The sequence below is a fragment of the Diabrotica virgifera genome, chromosome 1 (genome assembly GCF_917563875.1).
Source record: "Diabrotica virgifera virgifera chromosome 1, PGI_DIABVI_V3a".
NCBI lineage: Eukaryota > Metazoa > Arthropoda > Insecta > Coleoptera > Chrysomelidae > Diabrotica > Diabrotica virgifera.
Window position 1 is genome coordinate 242,740,380 of NC_065443.1, and position 12,462 is coordinate 242,752,841.

The following is a 12,462-nucleotide window of genomic DNA, read 5'->3' on the forward strand; positions in this document are numbered from 1 at the left end:
TAGTTGTCAAAGTACCTAACTTTTTCATTATCCAACATAACCGAATGAGTCAAAAAGCAGCACGTTAAGAAAGGCTAAGGCTGCAATTGAGTTTTAATTTCAATATTTTTTAAATGCTAGAATATTCCATAGGGTCTTACGAACTTTCAGGAAAAAACACAGTATTAATGTTACACCCGGTATACAGTGACATTTACCTCTTCAGCAATACTATTACTACATTCATATTCTTAGAGAATAAGGCTATAACTTATTAAAAAAATTACTAAAATCGGACAACAGGTTTAGGAGATTCGAGACATCAGATATGACCCTTTTTAAGGTGTCCCGATTTCTTTGGCCAGGAGTGTATAATTTTGGACTCTATAGACTTTTTAGCAGATATCAAAAAAACTATTACATTAATCTTCTGAGATGGGTGGATCACCTGATGTGAACAGCTGGAAGTGACCCTACTAAAATGAATATGCTAAACAAATTGATCGAAAGGAGATGGAAGGGGAGTGACCTAAGCTCAGATATCTTTGACGATGTGGAGGAAGATTTAAAATATATTAGAGTGAGGTGATGGAAAAACCATTCGACAGGGAAATTTGCAACAGGCTTGAGGCAGGAAAAAACTAAAGAAAGATTGTAACGCAATCTCATGATAATGATAATGACCTTTCCATCGAACATTTGTCAATAGTTAGCTAAGAATTTACAACAGTGTGCAGGAACTTACCGAAAAATTCCACAATATGAGTTAGCCGTATCAAAATCTTGATCAGGTGGAACTACTCGTTCCAGCAACTTTGGTGTTAATGCTAAAGAAGATACAGCAGCCAATAATCTTTGGTCTCCAACCTCTCCAGATTCAATGGAACACTTTCTGTGAGGTTCGTCAGAGGTATTATTGATAAAACGTGGTCGCTGACAGATTTCCTATAAAATAAAGGTTAAAAAAATCATAATAAATAATCATTCCGTTGCGAATCAAAATAAGAGCCGTCCAGTTGCGGCTCGTGGCCTTGGAGACAGGGTCGGCAAGGTTTTTTTGTCTCCTCATATAGGTATGGCATCAAACTAAAAGGCTTAAGGGGTTGAAAGACTGATAGGTTTTGTACACACTTGAAATAAAGGAAAGAAGTGAAAGAAGTATATTAAAGTGTGTAAATTTATTTTAAATTTCCTTAGCTAAGCGCTTTCGACATAAAAGTCATCTTCAGAGCTAATGGTCAATATATAAAAAGTACCGGCTACTTAGGATTGTATTTGATTGCATCGCATTAAGAAATTTGGAAGTCTGGTCATCTGTACAACTCCGGCTGATGAAAGTTATGTTTAAATTTTTAATTTTTCTTTAGTAAAACAATAAGAACAACCACTGAGACGATACATACATATAAAATTTTATCATAGTACAGGTTTTACCCAACCATTTTTGAGTGATAAGAGAAGTCGCCAGCTCTTATCACTCAAAAATGGTTGGGTAAAACCTGTACCATGACAACATTTTATATGTATGTATCGTCTCAGTGGTTGTTCTTATTGTTTTACTAAAGAAAAATTAAAAATTTAAACATAACTTTCATCAGCCGGAGTTGTACAGATGACCAAACTTCCAAATTTCTTAATGCGATGCAAGCAAATACAATCCTAAGTAGCCGGTACTTTTTATATATTGACCATTAGCTCTGAAGATGACTTTTATGTCGAAAGCGCTTAGCTAAGGAAATTTAAAATACATTTACACACTTTAATATACTTATTTCACTTCTTTCATTTAAAAGGCTTAAATCATCATAGGAGATTTTGTTGTTTTTTGTTTTTTTTTATTTGATGTACTTGACATTCTCTCTTGTTTCATGGTGTTTCGACCATACGTGTTGATTTTTTTGAGACAAGATAAATCCCGTTTATTTGAGGCAGAAATTGGTGGTAGTGGTGATAAGATAATTGATGAACAGTTTGTTATAATGAATTGCAGTACTTACTACATAGAATTATACATACATATTTTGTAACTTATCCCACTGTCTGAAAATATTTGGATTGGCATAATTTTTAAGTACCTAACTTGTTATAATAAATTTGGAAATTCTTTGGCGAAGATAACTTTTAAATTTTGAATCGTCAAAGAAGTCAAAAATTTGCAAATCTTCAAAATTCGGAAAACGAGTACTTATCTATTTGCATATATTAGTGGGTATCCAAAATTTCAAGATATACCTATTCGTTTTTCGAGATATGTATCATGTTGTTGTCTTTTTTTGGAATGGTTCGGAAATATCAAGCGAATCCAAAATGTCATTGCGTATATATTGGAAACTACTATCATTACGAAAATCTCTGAGATTTTGCACCAGCTTTCGTATTCTATTTTTTGAATAAATAGTGTCATTTGACTGATTTTGAACAATAATGAATATCTTGGACAAAATCTGTCTTAAAAATATTTAAAAGAATTTAAATTTAAAAGAAAGTTCTCAAACCGATTGCTTCACGGATCGAGGTATCGCCAATTTCGCCTTCGATAATAAAATCAAAAACTTCCAAAAGCTGTTCACGAAAATCTGCTACATATACTAAAACTATCAGAGATAATCTGCTTAGATAAAACTAACCGAGATTTAAAATTTCATCGCGTCTGACAAACTGTTCGCTTTTTTTCGAAACAAATTTGTTCTAAAGCAGTAATCCGTTTAGGTGAGCTAAACTGGCAAGAAAAGACGATATTCTTTATTTTTTTTACACGTATCATGCACAACTAAATTCATTATACAGTAGCGCGTCGATTATCCGAACTAATTGGGGGACATGGGTGTTCGGAAAACCGATTTGTTCGGATAATCGAACTATATATTGATATAGTCATACATATTTATCCACAAGTGAATAAAAACCATATTTATATACATAAGTACCTACATATTTATTTATATCTTGAAAATGACAAATAGCAATTAAACAAAAAAGTGCAGTCTTTGCAACAACATATTTTTGGATACAATATTGAAGAAAGAAGATATTTTAAGCGTTAATTACTAACGCTTGCTGGGTACTCGAGTGCGGAGCGCGGGAGTCAGGAGTTCAGATAACCGGTCGTTCGGTTGATCGACGTTCGGATAATCGACGCTCTACTGTATACGCATAATAGTGAGTAAATAAAGCTTGTGATGCAATATGTAGTTTTAACTTTTGCCTGGAGACCATGCAATTCACCACACATCACAGCAACGCCGTCATAAGATTGCCCCAGTTTGCCCTACCAATTTATTTTTGATATCAAAAAATTTTAAAAAATTTCTTTAAAACATCAAAAATATATTCTGCCTTATTGCTTTTACTCACGTTTCTAAAACCTAAAAACCTCTCATAAATATTACCACGTAACTACGTAACAACAATAATTGATAATTGTGAATGACATGATAATCAGAAGTTTCATCTACTTCCAGCGAAAAGCAAATGGTTTTCTAAATATCAGATTCAATAACGTTATTCAAAATGTAACTATTTGATTATATGTATTAGTTCATTCTGTATTACGAATACACTTCGAATCAGAAAGTAAATATTTCTAAAACAATTTTATTATTTTCTCTATAATTACTTTGATTTTTAACAAATGCTACGATCTATCATGTCCACTAAATGATAATTCCTGACAACTTAAAAAAATTACAATATCAATTAAACGACGTAAAACGGCGTGATTATTTTTGACAATTTCTGCCGATGCGATCTGGCCATGCACTACCGACCGGCAGATTTAAATATGCCGTACCTGCCTACGGAGAGAATGTATGTTCGCTTGCTCATCGACTGGTTATTTCGTTGAGTTTTACGTGTAAATCGTCAGCTACCGATGCGTTGGGTACGGCTAGCCGAAAAGTCAGATAAATGGCTCGGATCATTCAATTTTTGAGAAGTCTGTTATGCGCAGGGATGACTTAACGCTCGGATTAATCAAATCCTTTTAAAAACCATGAATAAAATTTAGTCTGTATTATCTGACAGATTTTTTTTACTTCACAGATACGAATATTAAAAAAATCTATCTATATAAATGTGTGGGTCGGCACTGCCAACCCTGCCGACCCTGACCGGCCGCCACTGGAGCCGTCTTATTTTTATTTGTTCAGAGAGCGCCAAAAGTACTCTAACTAGTTTCAACCCTTGTTAGAGTTTCTTCAGAGAGCGCATATTTGATTCTCTCTGAACCACTAAAATTCTGGCCGTCAGCCTCGATCCACAAACGAAAGATTATGATGAAATGGATGCCGTGGCCGCATCTGCTAAATACGAACGAAAGTTTTACTTTTAATATTAACAATAAAACTTTATCAGAACTAATCTTCCGGTTACACCACTCGCGGCTTCTAAAATTTGTAAGCCAACGAATCACCGGAGCTAAGAAGGCCGAGGGAGATCTATCAGGTTGCATCTCACTACCCGCCTGTACAGCACGGTAAAATTTCAACAAAGATTTAGACAAGGCGAAAACGGCGGGTTCGTTGGAAAAAATATTCCCATGAGATTTTTTTGCATAATCTCATTTGTAATACACCTCAGAATAAGGTTCAAGAATCCCACGCGAAAAGTGGTCCCAATTTTTTTTAACAATTTTTTTTAATCAAATTGCAAAAATTATTATTTTTGATCCGGACAAACTTTTTAGGTTCTTTAGACCATTCTGTACAAAAAAGGTCTCTTGTAATTTTTCTCTAAAGTTGATGGTTTTCGAGTTATAAGCAATTTAAAATTTGAAAACGCACAAATGGCCATTTTTAAGACTTCATAACTCGGTTAAAAATTATTATTATGAAAGTCAGAAAGTGACTAAATCAAAGTTTAAAGCCCCCCTACATGATCCTGAAGAAATATGTTCTTCTTATTTTTGTGCCACTCCTATCGGAGATTGGAAATCATCAAGGCTACCCTGACTTTGTTTACAGCTGACCTAAAAAGTTCATTAGTGGTGCAGCCAAACCACTCTCTCAAATTCCGTAACCATGACATTCCTCTACGGCCTGGGTTCCGTTTTCCTTCTATTTTCCTTGCATTATATTCCGAAGTAATGCGTATTTATGACCTCTCATCAGATGACCCAAATACTCGAGTTTTCTTCATTTTATCGTTAACAAAATTTCTGGGTCTCTTCCTATCCTTCGTATTACTTCAAGATTTGTGATTCTTTCAACCCAACTTATCTTCAGCATTCAACGGTAGCACCACAGCAAGAAACTTTCAATATTTTTTATGTTGTTCTGTTTGAGAGTCCAGGCCTCTACACCGTATAATAGCGTGTTAAATACGTAGCCTCTTAGCATTCTTAATCGTAGAGGGATGCTTATATCTCTGTTGCAGAAGAATTTTCTCATCTTTATGAAGGTGGCCCTGGCAATTTCGATACGTCTTTTTATTTCATTGTTTTGGTCTCCAGTTTCGTTTATTAAAGTTCCCAAGTATTTGTATATGAAGAAATATGTTACTAAGCTGTTATTTTTAATTATTAACAATAAACCCTAAGATCGTATTGACGCGGCTGTAAATGTGAGTGCGAGTAAGATTCCCCATTGAACTGCCGGAATGGCATCTCTCTCGCACTCACCATAGACGGCCGCCTAATAAGTGCAGGCGCTCATTATTAGTACTTAAAAATAACAGCTTAGTAAAAAAATAATGACACACTTTTTTTAGGATCTTATAGGGGGGCTTTAAACTTTGATTTGGTCACTTTCTGACTTTCATAACAATAACTTTTAACCAATTTATTAAGCCTTGAAAATTGCCATTTTTCGTTTTTTTCCATTTTAAATTGTTTATAACTCGAAAACGATCAAATTTAGAGAAGAATTACAAGAGACCTTTTTTGTCCAGAATGGTCCAAAGAACCTAAAAACAATTTGTACGTGCCAAAAATATTGATTTTTGCAATTTGATTAAAAAAAAATTGTAAAAAAAAATTGGACCACTTTTCTTGTGGGCGACTTCTTGAACCTTATTTTGGGATGTCTCACGAATGTAATTATGCAAAAAAATCTCATGGAAATGTTTTTTCTAACGAACCCGTTGTTTTCGTCCTGTCTAATTGGTTTCCAATATTCAGAATAGGAGTAGAACTAATAAAAATAATAAATATTCATTTCGTTGTGAATCAAAACAAGAGCCGTCTTATTTTAGTTAGTTCAGAGAGCGCCAAAAACACTCTAGCTAGTTTCAACTTTTGTCAGAGCGCATATTTGATTATCTCTAAACCACTAACACTTATGAGCTCTCTAAAGAGACTCTAACAAGAGTTGAAACTAGTTTTTAGCTCCGGCGATTCGTTGACTTGCAAATTTTAGAAGCCACGTATGGTGTAACCAGATGATTATTTCTGATAAAGTTTTATTTTTAATATTATTAATATTAAGAGTAAAACTTTCGGTCGTTAAAAAATAATTTATTCATAAAAGATTAATAAATAACAAATTGTGCAGATACTGACGCGTCAATCTGAAACCAGCAAACTTAGTGGTATACAACCATGCTGTAAACAAATAATTATTGCATACTATTGTTCTGAAACTATTTTTTTCACATTATAATAATATTCACTATATTTATCCTAAAAGGCAAGCCGCACACCGAAAAAACATTAAACGTGACACATGAAACATGAAACGTAAAACACGTTTCATGAAAATAAAACACAGGTAAACAAATCTTGAAGTCCGCCTACCAATAAAACGAGTGTGATTCATGCTCATAAAACATTTTTATTTTCGGAGAGTTTCATAAATGGCCGGACGTATATTTGTTTAGCAGTGTTTTATTTCCATGAAACGTGATTTACGTTTCATGTTTCTTTGATGTGCGGCCTGCCTAACTAACCACAATTTCAGTTTAATAGTTATTTATGATATAAATATTAAAAGTACAATTTTAAGGCACCCATGTGAAAGTTTGTGTGCAATTCACATGAGTGCCTTAAATAATGTACTTTTTAACACGTATATCATACAATATTTTTTCTACAAACGTCTGATATATCAACAATTATAATTTATTCATTCTCAATTACAGGACAATATCTACAAAAACTTTTACTTGAACTTGACTGACATTCCATTTTTATAATTATTTTTCTTGACATTACATCAAAACTACCTATACTGTCAATACGTAAATCATAACTATAGAATAACATCTTACTTTTATTGTTGTATATTCTAACAAATTTTAATAGTTTTTTTCTAAAAACGTGTTAAAAATGCAATAATACAGTTTAAATTATATTTTAAAAAACCTTTTAAACAACCTTTTTCAAATTGCGCAAATTGTACTATTAATCTTATTGTTAATAAATGAAATACAAATATTTTGACGTTTCACAATTTGACAATTCATTTTTAACTGCAGTGCCTTAAAAATTTTAAAGCACTAGTGCTTTAAAGTAACATTTTTTAACGCTCCTATGGAGTGCTAAATGTTTGATGTTTTGGCAGTACCTACAAAAAAAACTCTCCTTATAATATAATTTTCCTATCTCATTCATATTGACAATAATTCAGATAAATATTACAAAATTATTTTTTTTACTGGAAGCCGTTTGAAAACCGGTCCTACTGCAGTCAGTTGGCTTATTATACATCTTACATTTCTTTATGGTACCCCTTCTAGAATTCTGGAACCTGTACCAGCTTCTACAGGTTTAGTGGATGGGCACCATTAGGTTTTTGGAGTGACTTGGAGTCTCCAAAAAGCTGTCGCCGATTAAATTCTAATGCCTCGTAGTCATGCAAGATATGGTCGATTGTTTCAGGTTCTCTGCTACAGAGTCTGTAGCTCAAATTTCCAAGTAACAGTCCCATTGTATGCAACTGTCCTTTGACTAAAAGCCTGTTATGATTCTGAGGGGTGTAAAGTTGTGTTATAGAGGTAGCACCTTTTATCGGAACGACCACATCGAGCGTCATAGACGGGAGATGGTTCTTGATAACTGGTCCTCATAAGACAACTAACTCTCACTTATGGCTCCACGTGCCACACCCCGGGCAACTGCATTGGTCTGCAGGCTAAACTAAGTGAGGGTAGTCAGATATGGCGAAAACTCCACCGAGCGATTGCCGGTATAAGCAATCCCACACTTACTGACCAACGGCTTCGGGCGGATGAGTTGGTAAGTGGAAGGGCACTCTTTTGTCCTGGCGCTAAGAAATTGGCACCAAAGGCGAATGAATCAAGTAAATGATCAACGGCATAAGGATACAGAAGGCAAGGAGAAACCACTGTATTAAAGATCCAATTGGATATCTCTAGTACAATCATCATGGCTGTACAACGTACAATAAATTCTGGTACTGATCATGGACATCGGAAAACAAGATCCGGCAGGAGAGGTAATTCTCATGACAACAGGGCCTCTCAGGTCGTAACCCGGCGAAATCCCTGTTTTAAAGATGCAATAAATATTGGTACGTGGAACGTCAGAAGTATGTATGAACCTGGAAAAATGAACAATATTATACAAGAGATGCAAAGGTTAAATATCGATATTTTAGGTATCAGCGATACAAGGTGGTCGAGTTCAGGCAGCTTCGCGACAAACAACGGAATGATATATTTTTCAGGAAATAATGACCCACACCACAGATATGGAGTAGCAATTGTTGTATCAAAAAAAATGATGCAGTCTGTTATTAACTTTACACCAGTGTCTGATAGAGTAATATTCCTTCAACTTCATACAAAAACTGTAAATCTTAATATAATACAGGTCTATGCTCCTACTGCAGAAAAATCAGATGAAGAGGTTGAGGAATTCTATGAACAAATTAACCATGTTCTAAAATCTATAAAGCCAAGAGACGTCACAATTATCCTTGGTGATTTTAATTCCAAAATTGGGGAAGGAAAAAGCGGCAAATATGTAGGAAATTATGGTCTCGGGTTAAGGAACGAGAGAGGAGACCGAATGTTACAGTTCTGCCAAGAAAACGATATGATTATTTCAAACACATTTTTTAAACTCCCCAAAAGAAGGCTTTATACGTGGACATCACCTCAACATAACGCACAGAAAATAGTTAGAAATCAAATAGACTTTGTGTTGATAAATGAAAGATACAAAAACGGCATAAAATCGGTTAAGGCGTACCCAGGCGCAGATGTTTCCTCGGACCACAATCCCTTGATAGCGCGTGTAAGCATTAAACTTAAGAAACCTTCACAAAGGGTAAAACCAGATTACATAGATACCAGCCGCTTACAGAACTCAAAAATCAAAGAAGAATTAAAGCAACAGATAAACGGTAACCTAAGAATGTTGTCTACAAAGGAACCAAACACGCACGTAGAAAACAAGTGGCAAGACTTAAAAGAAGCCCTAATAAAACCCGCTCAGAATATCCTTAGCAGAGGAAATACGACAAAAAGACAAGAATGGATGACAGAGAAAATTTTAAGTCTCATGGAGGAACGAAGACAGTTTAAGGGAAAATGCAAACAAAAATACAACGAGATACACAAGCAAATTAGAGATGAAATAAGGTCAGCGAAAGAAAACTTTTACAAAAGAAAATGTGAAGAAATTGAAGAACTGCAATTAAAACATGACACGTTTAACCTACATAAAAAGGTAAAAGAATTGGCAGGTATACAAAAAAGGAAGCATCCCAATGTGCTATACAACGCAAATGGACAAATAATAACTGACCTACAAGAAAAGCTTACAACCTGGAAGAATTATATAGAAGAACTCTTTGCCGATGAAAGAGAGGATCATGATATTGGTAACATACAAGGTGAGGAAGGACCAAAAATCTCTAAAGAAGAAATACTATATGCTATAAAAACAATGAAAAATGGCAAATCACCGGGTCCAGATGGACTTCCATCGGAACTTCTTAAGCTTGTGGAAGATGAAACAGTAAATGTTTTGGTTGACCTCTTTAACTGCATTTATAAAACAGGAGAAATACCTAAGGAATGGCTTCTGTCAACTTTTGTAACTATTCCAAAGAAAACAAACGCAAAACTGTGCACCGACCATCGCACAATAAGCTTAATGGGACACACACTAAAAGTATTTCTTAAAGTGATACATACAAGAATTCACAAAAAACTAGACGCTGACATCAGTGATACTCAGTTCGGGTTTCGAAACGGGCTTGGAACAAGGGAAGCACTATTTGCACTTAATATCATGTGCCAAAGATGCCTGGATGTTAACCAGGATATATATATGTGCTTTATTGACTACAACAAGGCGTTCGATAAAGTTCGCCACGAACACCTGATGAGACTGTTGGTAGAGAAAAACTTGGATAAAAGGGACGTCAGAATTATCTTCAATATTTACTATAACCAGAAGGCGAATATTAGAGTAGAACGGGAAACAACCGAGGAACTCGAGATCAAAAAAGGCGTAAGGCAGGGATGCATACTTTCACCAACCTTGTTTAACTTATATTCAGAAGATATTATAAACAGAGCCCTTGCTGACCAAGATATAGGGGTTAAAATAAATGGCACTTTAATAAACAATTTGAGATACGCTGATGACACAGTATTAATAGCAGACACCCCGGAAGATCTCCAAACACTGATAAACAGAATAGTAGAGTGCAGCGAAAAGTTCGGTTTATCACTTAACATCAAAAAAACAAAAATAATGATGGTGTCGAAATCTCCACAAAATTTTTCTGACATAACCGTACATGATCAAAGAATTGAGCGTGTTAGAAAATATAATTACCTGGGAACTGTTATTAATGAAAACAACGACAACTCTGAAGAAATCAAGATCAGAATAGAAAAAGCTAGAGCTACTTTTACCAAAATGAAAACAGTTTTATGCGGAAGAGAGCTAAGTTTAAATCTTAAAATTCGCCTCATGAGATGTTACGTGCTGTCAGTTCTTTTCTATGGAATGGAAGCTTGGACACTGAAAAAGATCGATACAAGGAAAATAGAAGCATTCGAGATGTGGATGTACCGCAGGATACTGAGAATATCGTGGACAGAGAGAGTGACAAACATGGAAGTGTTGCGAAGGATGCAGAAAGAAAAAGAACTTGCGCTTACTATTAAAAAGCGCAAACTGCAATACTTGGGACATATAATGAGGGGACAAAAGTACCAGCTACTACAATTAATTATTCAGGGAAAAATAATAGGTAAAAGATCCATTGGCAGAAGAAAACATTCATGGTTGAAGAATTTAAGAGATTGGTACAAGTGCAGCAGCTGCCAATTATTTAGATCTACGGTATCAAAAATACGCATAGCCTTGATGATAGCCAAACTTCGGAACGAGGACGGCACCTGAAGAAGATGATTCTGAGCTGATTCCTTCTTCTTTCTGTAGTATTTTAGCCTACTAGCACATAGTACATTTGTCCAATATAAATTTTGCTATGTGTTTGACCGAATATATTTTGGTATTCCCACGGCCGGTGTTGACCGATGTATTTTGTAGCTGATGATTCTCTGATAATGATGATGCTTCTTATATTCCTTTCCATGATAAATGTTAGTAAATGTCAATTCCCTGAGTTACTGGTTATCTGGCAACATGTAGAAGTTTGGATCAAAGAAAAATACTAGTAGTATAGGATTTTTTCCTGACTATCCAATGGCAACCTTTACTTTGACCTTGACCTTCAACGGACGTCATCTTCTAGAGTTTCGAGGGTTTTACGCATTAAATTAATATAAACAGATTACTCATGGGTTTTGAGATCGCCAAACACGAATATGCCATCAGAATTGACCTCCGGAGCACGTGGTGGCCAGGTCCACTGCAAGGCACGTCATCTTCTAGAGTTTCGATGGTTTCGGCATTAAATTGATGCAAATGAATTACTGGAGGGTTTTTTGAGGTCGCTAATCACGAATATGCCACCAGAACTGACTCCCGGTGCACCTGGTTTCCAAGGGCAATGAAAGGGGCTCCTGGAGTTTCGAGGGTCTTCAGTACTACATTGATACAAACGTTTTAGTTATAGCTTTTTGGGGTTGCTGAACATGAACACGTGATCAGTACTGACACAGAAGCACCTGGTGCCTAAGATATCTTCTGGAGTTTCGGATGAATCAAATGAAGGAATCAAATGGATGACTCTTAGGGTTTTGGGGTTGCTGAACACACTATCAGATCCGACCCACGAATCACATTGTGCCTACGGCACGTCATCTTCTAGAGTTTCGAGGGTTTTCGGCATTAAATTTATAAAAACGGATTCCTCATCGCTTTTTGGGGTCGCTGAACGCTGATACGCTATCAGATCTGACCCATGGAGCACCTGGTACCTAAGGTTATTCATTTTCTCGAGTTTCGATAGTTTTTGGCATTAAATTTCGGTACAAAATTGATGCAAACGGATTGGTACACACCGAGTACTCGAAGGTTTTCTGAGTTGCTGTTCAAAGAAAGCGTATTTTTGCTATTTGTAGATTTTTATTAAAATTTATATCTGACAATGTTTTTCC

General features: G+C 35.3%; 1 protein-coding gene across 3 annotated transcripts in view; it reads right to left on the reverse strand.

Annotated features, from left to right (window-relative positions):
- The window catches only part of LOC126883081 (calpain-9-like), a 425,026-nt gene that overhangs the window by 271,440 nt on the left and 141,124 nt on the right, over window positions 1–12,462 (reverse strand). For all 3 annotated transcript variants that reach the window (XM_050648317.1, XM_050648311.1, XM_050648316.1), the window contains one exon: window positions 725–924. In XM_050648317.1, the coding sequence (XP_050504274.1) occupies window positions 725–924 (200 nt within the window). The remainder of the gene's footprint in view (window positions 1–724; window positions 925–12,462) is intronic.